The 12482-nt window shown below is 35.5% G+C and overlaps 1 protein-coding gene across 9 annotated transcripts in view; it reads right to left on the bottom strand.

The window, feature by feature from the left end:
• Positions 1 to 12482, bottom strand: part of mtmr3 (myotubularin related protein 3) — a 34810-nt gene that overhangs the window by 21156 nt on the left and 1172 nt on the right. For all 9 annotated transcript variants that reach the window (XR_003292597.1, XM_026268995.1, XM_026268997.1 and 6 more), the window contains exons 2-5: positions 8981 to 9062; positions 7762 to 7840; positions 1944 to 2033; positions 1310 to 1426 (exon numbers count right to left, since the gene is read on the bottom strand). Coding sequence is in view for 8 of the 9 variants with exons in the window: in XM_026268995.1 (XP_026124780.1) it covers positions 1310 to 1426; positions 1944 to 2033; positions 7762 to 7764 (210 nt within the window). In the remaining variant the exon portion in view is untranslated. The remainder of the gene's footprint in view (positions 1 to 1309; positions 1427 to 1943; positions 2034 to 7761; positions 7841 to 8980; positions 9063 to 12482) is intronic.

Below are 12482 nucleotides of genomic sequence, written 5' to 3'. Positions count from 1 at the left end.
CAAAAGTTATTTAAAGTGCAACAGTGCATTCTTATATATTTTCCAAGCAGAGTGCAAAAGCAAATGACTGTGCATCTGTGAAATGATGTAATGCAAGGTGAGCTAAAAAAAAAACACATTTAATTTTTGTTTATTTTGTATTTCGTAATGGTGAATAGCAGAGATAGACTTCCATTGTAAGTGCAATACTGTAAGCATAATTTACATGGCTAGTTGACAGCTCTGAATGCTCCACTTGAATGGTTTCTAGATCGTGACTGCTGGTCTATGAGAGGAAGAGAGGTATAGTAAAGCTGATTATTAGTAAGTAACCAGAACCTTATTATAGTGCCATGTTGATAGCATGGGGGTGGACAATCCCAATCAAAAAGCCACTGCAACCATGGCAACAGGAATGGGAAGAAACAGTGAAAGTGAAGAGGTAATAAAGACAGACCTGTTCGATATACACACACACGCACACAAACACACATTGGCCACTGGCCTGTGTCAGAGTGCCTGATGTAACTGTGGCTTGCTGTCCCTAAATACCCTTAACATCATTAGTGGGTTCTAAATTTAGCAGCATGCCATGCACCACATAAAAGAGTCTTTCAGTCACCTCTGGACTGGTTATCCATCATACTTGCACTATGACACAACAGAGCACAATCCAGTTTCACTCAAGAAACTCTGAGCTGAAGGTAAAAATAAATAAACTAATAAATAAAATTATTTGCAAAAAATATGCATCCAATTTATTTGCACATATTAAAGCAGTCCAGATCAGAATCAAGCAAATTCATTGATTTTTGCAGTTTACAATGTCATATACACAAAGCTATGCAAGCTTTATTCCGCCACCGGATAAAAAAATATATATAATTAAAAAGTAAATGCAACATTTTATTCCATAATTCTGACTTTTTGTCTTTTTCGTAATTTATATATTTTTTTCAGAATTCTGATTTTATATTATGCAATTATGACTGTTTTATGAATTGTAAGATAAAAAGTTATGATTATCTTTTTTAGATTTTTATTCTGCTTCCATATAAAAAAGCTTCCATATAAAAAAAGAGCTTGTATGTTGTATTTGAAAAATCATCATATGTGGGACACATTCAAATGTGGAAGCCAGACCAACTTCTAAAAATCTGATCAATTAAAAGCAGACCATTTGAGAAAAGGCCTGAAATCCAAACACTATTCAGTTTAGTTTGATTTGGTTTCTATTCAGGAGATCTCGGTTTATTCTACTTCAATTGCTTAGACATGTTGGGCAACTCTGGTAATAGCGTAATTGAAGTGTTGTAAATCACACACTCACATTAACAACCGACTCCTTGAACTTGATGTGCAGGCGGTAGCTGGACATGGCAATGATGGCATCCTCCGCCCTGCCCACGAACGTTGTACACTCTCCATGCAACTCTGGGAAGGGCACCTACAACAGATCCAACAGACAACTTATTATTAGACCAATACAAATATTTAGTGATATTTAGAGTTGCATACCAAAAAACTGCCATTTACAAAACCTTATCAAGAGAAACACCCTTGATGTGTCTTTCTGTCAAGAGGGGCTGAAATCAATGGCTTTGTCTGAAAATTTTCTACTGCATAGCATTCATCAAAACAAAAACTGTATCTTACAATTACCTGATTTGAAACACTCTTAATAGGCAGCAACTCTAATGATACTCAGTTGTGTGTGTCACAAATACATCATCTTAAATGAAAACTTTCACCATGCTTGTTGCAATGCACTGTAAGTGATGTAAGTGAATCGACCAAAACAAGACAATTTTGTTGCCTACTTTTTGGGACAAACTAGACATCTGGATCACATTAATGATGCTTAGATAATCAGCATTTCCACTCTTGGTCAGAATCAAATAATAATTATATTAACAGAACCACTACACCCTAACGAATAACATTCATCATTGATCCCCGCTTACCTGAAGATCGTCATCGTCCAGGACAGGGGGCTTGCGAGGGAAGATCTGATTGGCCTGGATGCACTCCAGACTCTGCTGCCCCTCCTCCTCCTGTCAAAATTAATATTAATAAGATCAAATGCACCGCATTATACTCTATTGACAGTTACAATCAAGAATAACGTAACAAAAATTGCAAAAACAGCTACGGATAAAATTTGGCAGGGAAATGTACTTCAGTCACGAACATGAAATGTAAAGAGAAAAAAAATCTTAATTGAGATCAAATAGTATTTTCTTCATGAAAAATATAATTTAGATAAATTTAAATAAATTTTAGTTTTTAATGATGTGATGAGCACCAAACATGTTTCCATTATTCACATCACATCTCATAATTTAAGATCAGCTGCAACAAAAGCCAAACATTTGACATCAAAAGTTAAAAATGTGCCAACTCCTTTTCCAGTTTCATCACTCCCAGGGCCCAAAAGGCATACTGTTATATGGATAAAACATTGTCCATGACTAAACCTCTGATTAAATGAGTGATTATCTAAGCTAAACTTGGGACGGAGTTGTCAAAACATTTCCATAACCAATACCATTTTTGTCTGGGCTTCAGAGTGGCAAAACATTTGTAATGGCACAGAGAGAGTTTGATAGTACTTCCTGTTCTGATGTCATTTCTGCTATTTCTAAGATAACAGGCACTCCTGTAACCGATACAGTACGGTGGCTTTATATAAGACTCTAAAGGCACTGGGTTATAGTTAGGCCTGTCACGATTACAAATTTTGCTGGACGATAAATTGTCCAAGAAATTATCGCGATAAACGATAATATTGTCGTTCTAAGACAAGTTTTAACTAATATAATGATAATGGCATAATAACGCAGGTACACCTTTTCAAAGATCAATAAACTTTTTTCTTTTATGGCAGATTCTGAGCAAGAAGAACCAACATGTTGACTGTGTGGCTTAAAATTAATTAATTTTGTATGATTATATTTAATATTATGTGTATACGCAAGTAAGGGATGCTCATATTGACTGTTTAACCATTAGCCGAAATTAAACATTTTGACCGATGAAGGGGCAGTTCACATATCACGTCTTTTGGGCGCTCAAGTTCATTATTTCAATGCGGTATGCATGCTCATAATGGAAGTGAGTCTTTTCCTGTCCGCACCACATCTAGTTAAAAACGCCTCAGCTTTTCAACTGACGCAAGCGCACTCAATCAGCTTCCTTAGAGGTGAAATTGTTGTTTTTGAAAAATGGGGTGCACCCCGTTTTTTTTACTTTTCTTCGTAAATAAATCTTGTAGCTGAGTTACAGCAAGGGTTTTTCGGTGGTGGAAATCCATTGCTGAAATTTCCTTGTTGTAACGGATATTGCAGCTGATGGATGCTTAGCAACAACAGATGCCTCAGGAGCGCAACTGCTTGAGCGCTTTGGAAAAGAGGAGAAAGCGACCCGCCTAGCGTTTTCCACGCATTTTTAGGCACGACATGTGAATGGCCCCTAATACTATCAGTTACATTTTTGTTTATTATATATATATATATATATATATATATATATATATATATATATATATATATATATATATATATATATATATATATATATATATATGTGTGTGTGTGTGTGTGTGTGTGTGTGTGTGTGTGTATGTGTGAAGTCAAATGAAGCGAGCAAAAGGTAGGCCCGATTCGACAGTAAGGGCAACGAAGTTACTTGCAAAATATGCTACACGGTATTAAAATAAAGCAGCAGTGCAAGTATTCATAAGTAATTATTGAGCTCATTTATTTGTTAACGTGCAATTAATTGATTTATAGACTATCGCGACAGGCCTAGTTATAGTAAATCATGACCACTACTGTCACTCACACAGACACCAGCGATAGACACTATATATATATATATATATATATATATATATATATAGATATAGATATATATAGATAGACACTATATGTATATATATATATATATATATATATATATATATATATATATATATATATATATATATATATGCCATGCGATACACATGCAACACATGCAAGTGAAATGTTCGGACGCATCTTATAAATCAGAATAATGGTAAACAAATGGGAATTATGTACATAACAATGTTTTTATTTAATAACCATGGCAAGATGCTATTAGATTTGTGCCCTGCCTTCAACACAATCTGTGTGATGAGCTTCAGGACTCAGAGCAGCACTAAGCAGGGCATAAGTCATTCCATTCACTTCTGTTCTGTATGCTGGAATGAGAGGCTACGGCCCGCAGTAGCCGTAGAGTTCAGCCTGGCAGAAAATGTTTTGATTCTGTTTCCACAAATAGGAGAGACTCCGTGAGAGAGGGAAGCTGTGTCGCCATGATGTCTAGCTCAAACACCAGAGTCCTCGAAACAGGCTGATCTGGTTGTGCCATAAAATGCTGCCCAGTCAAAGACAAGAATGTACTGGATGAGATATGAGCAAAGGAGTCGTGTCTGTCTGTCTGTCTGTCTATCTCTATCCATTCATCCAGCCACCCATCCATGTCTGTCTAGTTGTGTACGAACTAATTATCCAGCCAGCCAACAAACTAACCAAGTAAGTAATATTCTATCTATCTCTATGGTTGTGTATTAACTAACTAACTTTATCTAACTATCTATCTATCCATCCATCCATCCATCCATCCATCCATGTCTGTGTAGTTGTGTATGAACTAATTATCCAGCCAACTAACTAAGTAAAATTCTATCAATCTATATGGTTTTTTATTAACTAACTCTATGGGCCCTATTTTAACGATTTAATGTAATAAGCAAAGTCAATGTGCACTGTGGACCCGCCCAGAGGCGCATTTTCTACCAAATTCCTCAGTGTTTCCTCAATGTCATACAGTGATCCTTCTGTGCGTGCAGCGGTGCTTCAAGTCGAACGCGTCTATCAACTTCGTGCGATTGCTTCTCAGCAATTCGCAGGTTGTAAAATCGTGTCGTATATCATCTCTTCCGTACGATTTTCAGATAAACTCACTCGTGCCGTGTGCGTGGACATACGATCTTCCGACCATCCAAATTCGCACCGTGTACGCCCGCCTTAATACAGCATGTGGTGTATGCCATGACTCATCTTACTTGTTTTGGTTAATAAACGTTTGGTAAGCTAGTTTGTCATTGTCTCTTACCATTTTATTGTTCTTTTGCTTTTTAATTAAGAATTAAAAAGTGAAAGGTGTGTAGATTTATACATTAGTGACATAGAAATCGCAAATTTGAAAGTGAAACACTCGAAGCACGAATTATAACACAGCAAAAAAAAAGGAACTCCCATTCACAATATTCAAATAACAAATAATACTACTGATGAAAAAAGAACGGGTTAAATGTTAACCACTTTCGTTTCCATTTAACTATAAAATATGATAAAAGTTCATCAGAATTAGGGATGTAACAATCTATCGACATGGATCAATATGTCGATTAAATGTCTAACAATAAGATGTATTGATGTCACACATAAAATATTGATATCTGTAGCATAAATAGGAACCTTATTTTGACACTGTCCACATTTTCACCTATGTCTGTCAATGTATTTCTGCCAAAGCGTGCATTCTCATTCAAACTCATGTGTCGGGATGATAAGACTGCCTGAAGGGCGAGTGTAAAAGACGCTTGGGATACTTGATGGAACTGTTGAACGCTTGTGAGAAGTTTTCAGCACACAGTGACACGCTAACACATCCAAAGCGCATGCATTCAGATAGTTGCATTGACAGAGCTCTAATACCTAATTGAGCTCTCTTCCGCTTTTTTGAGCATGGATAAACAAATACAGACCAAATTACATCAACATGTGCGCCTTGGCGAATATCCTAGTAAACACAATCGGTTAGGCCGGTCTTAACATAAACAGTTGAGTATGTGTATCAGTATATTGGATCCGTGCTTCCATTCTTAAGTGAAAGCAGATTAACAGAAAACTTTTGTCAAAGAAATAAATCTCTCACTGATTTTAATTGTACAACTTTTTTAAGGATTAATCTATATGAATTTATACATTGAACACTATGCAGTGTTATTTCACATTTGATTTTTACATTTCTGTAACTGAAAATTTATTTTAGATGACTTGAAAAGCACGGTTTATTTAATTTGTGTATCTATTTTCTGCAATTGCTTGTAATTTGGTTATCTTTAGAAAAGTTTTTTTTGCACTGAGCCCATAGTAGCAACCGCAAAAAAGGGTTAGGGTTATTTTTTTTTTTTTATTCTACATTAATGTATTTTTCCTAAAACTGGAGAACTTGTTTTGTGTTGTTTCCTAATGAGTATTTACATTATTTGACACATTTCATATGCTAGCATAGAAGCCTGAAAGACCATCTTGACTGTTCATACCTTAAGATAAGTGATTTGTATTTTCTTTTCAATTATTTATTTTTCTTTATTATTAAAAAAACTGTAGACCTATTTTTTGTTGTGAACGTCCCAATTGAGGAACAGGATATGAAAAAGTAAGTTATGTGTTCATGTTATATGTTTTGGTTGCATCCGTGAAATAATAAAAATGTAGATGGTTGTTTAAATATAGGTATATATTAGTATCAACATATCGATCGATATTCTCCTGTATCCAAATCGTATCGAAATCGAATCGTAGAATTTTTTTTTTTTTGGAGTATCAGCAAATATCGTATCGCTGGGTATGAGAATCGATATCGTATCGTATCGTGATGAACCATCCGATTTACACCCCTAATCGATCAATCACATGACGAATAAATGTAAGTATTGTGACCAAATCTTGCGTTTAAAAGAGCGACCAGTGGGAAGAATGAGTCTGGAGCACTGTATATAAAAAGTTAGTAAAGTTCTATCAATTTGTCAGGTTGCATATCTCAGAAGTGTGTGTGTGTGTGTGTGTTTGCTGGATCAGCAGGATGGCCGTCTGTGTGTAGCGCTGACAATGGCCATCAGCACGGCTCAGCAAACACACTAGAGGGGCCGGGACCAGGGCGGCACATTGTGGGCACAGGCACAGAAGCAGACAGGGAATTACAGTGCACAGACGGGCAGAATAGCAAACAAACAATAATGCGCATAACTCATTAGGAATGTGTAAACAAACACATCCATCAGCATTCCAGGATAGAGTGGAGGCCTTCGTTAAACTGTCCGCAGACACTTCAGCAAACAAGAAAATGAGGTACACTTCACTGAACACAGACATTTACAGACTCTAACACACATACCACAGCAAATGCTGCGTCTGTTAGGACCCTTAAAATGAAAGGTTCATAATAAAGCTTAGTTTTCAGTTACAGTGTTTTTAGTTCTGACATTAACCAGAAGGACTAAAATCCCTTAACCATTTAAAAATCACTATAATTCAGGACAATAAAATGGCTGCAAAAGCAATATGATACAAAACATTAATGTTAATGTTAATTACAATTCATGCATTAATTTATATTACAGACTGTTTACTAGCTGCCAAGGAACTAATAGAAGGTGTAGTAAGACAACAATCAATTGCATGAATGTGGCTCATCAGAATTTGGAGCCGGAATGGTTTCATAACGCAGGACTCACTGATGACACTAGCACACGTGTATCCATTCATCCCATCTGTCTGTCTAAAGAGGGCATTGATGTGCACTGAGACAGCAGTCAGGACGGGACTTTGACACTGTCTGAGCGGCATTCATTTAAACTGATTTAAAGCCTGAGAAATCAATGTGCAGTTTCTGAGTCAGCATTTGAACCAATGCCTGAGAGTCACGTGCAGGAAAGAGAGAAATGTTGATGGTGGTTTTTTTTACCATAGCCCCGGTGAAGGAGTGTGGGTGCAACACTGTTGTGTTGTCTTCTACTTGTTCACTATCTCTTGCAGACGTCCGTCTGTATGAAGGAAAGAAAAAACAATTTACTTTTTTTTTTTTTTTACTTGCTTGAATTGAAACTTGTTTTAAATGTAATTAACTTTTAATTAGTACACTACTTCCTAAAAATAGCAATGTTATTTAATAAGATATCAGTTAAAAATCTGATTCAAAAGTTTGTTCACTTGAAATGCTCATGGTCTCCTAATGGCATTTTCCTGTATTAATGTTTGTCAATTTTACACCTATTCATACGCTACTTAGAGAGGTGCATATAAAAAAAGGGATGTCCAAACCTAGGGCCCTATGATTTCCATTATGAAGAAAATGTAGAAATTGGAAAATTTCACAGATTTTGCCAAATTTTGTATGGATAAATCAAAATTAGGTGAACTACTTCAAAATGCAATATGTACTAGTGTCTGAGTGCATGTTTACTACACACATACTGAAGCGTCTGTTATGCTCGCTGTGTTTTCAGCTTCTGATGCCTTATATAAGTTTATATTTGAGTGCATAAAGACATAAACAATCTGCTCTGAGAGTCACTACATAAGCATTTTACCATTACTTTTGAGGAAAACTACATACTACATACATGTCATATATAATTCTAACAAAAACCTACAGGTCTACATAGTAACCCGTCAAAATAAAAGTCCAGTTTAACTTGAAGAACCTGTGACAGTAATATTACTAGACGTAATGATAGTACTACTAATACAAATAAATTTTTTAAAACATTGTCTTTAAATAAATATTTACCAGAAAAATATTTACCAGTTATTTAGCAGAAAAATATAAATTCACAAGACTAGTAAGACTACTAAAATCAATTAATTAGAGATGTTTTTGATTATTAATATTTAATTAAATAATTTAAATAGAATCCAGAAAACTTATACAAAAACTGAAGTTGGTAAAAATAAAAGTATATTTTACTTTTCTTTTAATAAATTGCTGTTTAATATTTTAAGTTTTAATTTCAATTAAATACATGTGTTTTTGATAGATTAAATTTCATTTAAAAAGTAGAAGAGAATCTCTCTGTTATAAGGTCATTTAATCCTTACCTTACAAATTTTGAATTTACCTAACAATAATAATGTTTGGTTGAAATTATGGTTTCTCTGTGGGAAAACAAAAACTTAGATCTTACCAAACTCCTAAAAGCAATGAGGTGAGGTTTCTTTTGGATGATCCCGCACTGCTGGTGTCACTCAATGCTATGACATTGAAACCTGTGGAGAGAGATGAGGAAAAAAATGTAACCACAGTTTTTCAAGCCATCACTCTCCATACCAAACATTGCATAACATCTCTGACAATACTGCTTTTGACTTTGGTAAATATAGCTGTCCTGGTGCTGATGGTACTCTGTGGGCAAAGGCAGGCAGAGCCGTTCATGAATGCTTGTGTGGTGAAATCAAGCCAGTGGTTGGTTTCTGAAAACAGCCTTAATTTTAGGCTTAATCACAAATAACTGACTCAAAGCCTTTTCCAATATTATATATCCCGTATTTTCCTGCAAAAAGTTGATTTATTGCAGGAGAACACTACATGGATGAGCTCAAAACTACAGACATGAACTAAATACCACAAAACGTTTCAGTAAACTGTAACATCAAAGTTTTCTTGGAAGAAACAAGCAAGTTTTCAGACAAACTTTAAATGAGAAACACCATATCATTGATTTCTCTTCTCTGGAAGTGTACTAACCCTCAAAACCAACCGGTTTTTATCTTTCTTCCTATGAATGCTATCTATGAAGCTCTACTAACTAATGAGGCATAAAGAACGAGACGATGATGATAACAAAACCTAAGTTGTCAAAGACTAAACAGAGCAGAAGTACACTGTGTCACGATTGGGATGGTTTCAGTGACCCGTGTGTCTCCTGAGAGTCATATGTGAGTGAGTTCAGTTGGTTCATGGCCAGAGGGCAACAGCGTCCCTATGCAAAAATGTTCAAACACATGCTTCCAGTGAAGGCCACACCGAAGCCATCTGGAAACTACTGATAAAACATATCTCTAACAACCAAACGCTTATGTTTACTACAGCTGAGGAGCCTGTCTTCAATCTGATTGGCCCGTTTAGTGTCTTACAACTGTAATGCTGTCTCATGACCCCAACAAATGACTGTGCAATGTGGTACATGAAAACTGTTCAACATGCAAAAGTAATTGTATGCAGTGCCAAACCATTTCCATATCCCACAGCACTGTTTCAGGCAGTAGGTTCTGCTTATTCCACATGGCAGGCCTCATCTGTATTGGGTATTCAGAAAAATTCCCCACTTCTATTCAGGTCATCTGACTGCAGGTGGACAGAAGAATCATTCAGTGTTTTCTGTCCATCTCAGATGTCACTCTTACTGTCCTGAAGGTTAATCAGCATTGTGTGCTCTCATTCCTAAACCACCACTGGGACTGATTCTGTTGCATTTTAGTGCAGTGTTCATGCAAAGTACGCATCTTAATGTCCAATTTGAATGTCATATGACATGTTCATAGATGACGCAAGTTTATAATTTGCTGTTTTTATTTTCACTTTCATTATTACAAATTAAATAAATTTAGAAAGAATGTGTGATTTGCAGCATTGCAAGTAAACATGTATCTTTAAACTGGAACTGTCATATTGTCACGCATTCTTTTCGAAAATAACAGAAAATTGATAACTAGAAAATTGTGTTTTGCTGCCTTTTTTCCATAACATTCATTTTCAATTAGAAACTCATTATCAAATTTCATAAAAAAATTATTTAATTTGCTGTGGTGCTGGAGATTGAACAGTGATGGAAAATAAACAAAACTTACAACACTAACAAGAAAAATACAATGGTTCCAATTAGTGTTATGTGGTTTCAAATAACAAGAGAAGCATTTGTAATGAGAAGCATTTATAAACCTATTTTCCAACAAAATACACATTTAAGAGCATTTTATTCCAAATTCACTTAATTCACACAATGTCAGTCAGGTGTTTGAAATAACTTCTATTGTAAATCGATGTGGCTTGTTATCATAGAAAAAGGCCAAAAAATTTCATTTTATATTATCACACAGATATGCTTAAAAAAATAATGATAGTGAACATCAATATATTTCAAGGTACCATATCAAAGGTAGAAAACAACCCTAGTTCCAATAAATATATACACACTTGATATGAATGAACACATGATGGTACACTGCTAAAATGCATGTAGAACATGTTCACACTTTGGCTAAATTAAGAAGACTTCATTCATCCACTAAACATCATCACAACACCAGCAGATTCAAAGACATCGAGACTTTAATCGACAAGGAAAAGTTAAGCTGAGAGAAAGCTTCTGCAGAATTTGTGCACAGATGACTTGATGTAATGGAAAGCATTTTAAATATGGCATGCTTTTCCAAGTACTTTGTGGATTTGCTGTTCTCCAAACAAACAGCAGGAGCAGATGTGTATCATTATGATTTCATTCATAAACTCAACCCCTCGCCCTCCTGTCCCTCTGGTTTACTATTGATTGCCCAACAATGCCCACCACATGCGTAAACGTCAGTGACGTGTAAACACACATTCATTCAGGTTTTATCTGATGCAGGGTTTAGATGTCATGCATTTGAGCACTTTCAGCAGGTTAAGTGACTTTTAACCCAATGCATTTCATTCCAAAGTCACACCATGAGTCAGATTCAAACTACATGAGAAACCCAACACCAAAACACAACCGAAGAGCCAAAGGATCATCTAACAGCACCACGTGGATCTGACAGAAACACAACAAACACAACACATGCTTCTCTTCAGCGGCACCAAGACAATCACACATTGATTCATTACCAAACTGAAACTATGGTAAGTGTATGGAGTGCAACAGCTGGGGCTTCTGGACGTAAAATCCCAATTGATTTTCTCCACAAGGAAACTGGTCTAAAAAGATAACTTAAAAACCTTTACAGAAAAGCATTCTGCAATGAGGATGTTTATCGATGGCATATGCTTTTGTTGAAGTCATCAGCCTGCATTATTTCAACATTCTTTTAATAAGAATGTTCAACAGAGAAATTCCTGGTGGTAAAACAATATTACTCGTGATTCCAGAGAGAAATATAAAAACAATCAGAGAATCACGAAAAGCTAAATGCACCAAACACATTAGCACCTGTCTACTCCAATGAAGCAATGGGATTGCATTTCTTTCCCTTAAGCTGCAAGAAGGACAGTTCATCCAAAAGAAAATATTATGGTGTTATTTGCTCTCTCTCAAGTTGAGTTTCTTTCTTCTGTTAAACGCAAAATATATTTAGAAAAATGAAGGCAATCAAACTGTTGACAGTAGCCAAAGACTTTGATAGTATTTTTTTTCTCCATACTATGGAATAAATTGATTGGTTTGGTTCTTTATTCATAACTCTTAAAACAAAGTCTTTTGTAAGATCCATATGGCAAAAAATACTACCAGAACCAAATCAGCTGAAAAAGCTGCACTTATTCTGAAAGCTTCTTAGTTTACAATACTTGAAAACGATCCCGTAAGTTAGTAAGAACAGTCAACATGGTAATAACTATGGTATTCTGGTGGTTGTTCCTACAGTAAAAGTGTCTTAAATATATTCCAATTGTTTGAGTTAGACATCATAACTTATTAAATGTGACCCTGGCAC

Source organism: Carassius auratus, chromosome 8 (genome assembly GCF_003368295.1).
Source record: "Carassius auratus strain Wakin chromosome 8, ASM336829v1, whole genome shotgun sequence".
NCBI classification, from domain to species: Eukaryota; Metazoa; Chordata; class Actinopteri; order Cypriniformes; family Cyprinidae; genus Carassius; species Carassius auratus.
This window is presented reverse-complemented; position numbering and strand designations above follow the sequence as displayed.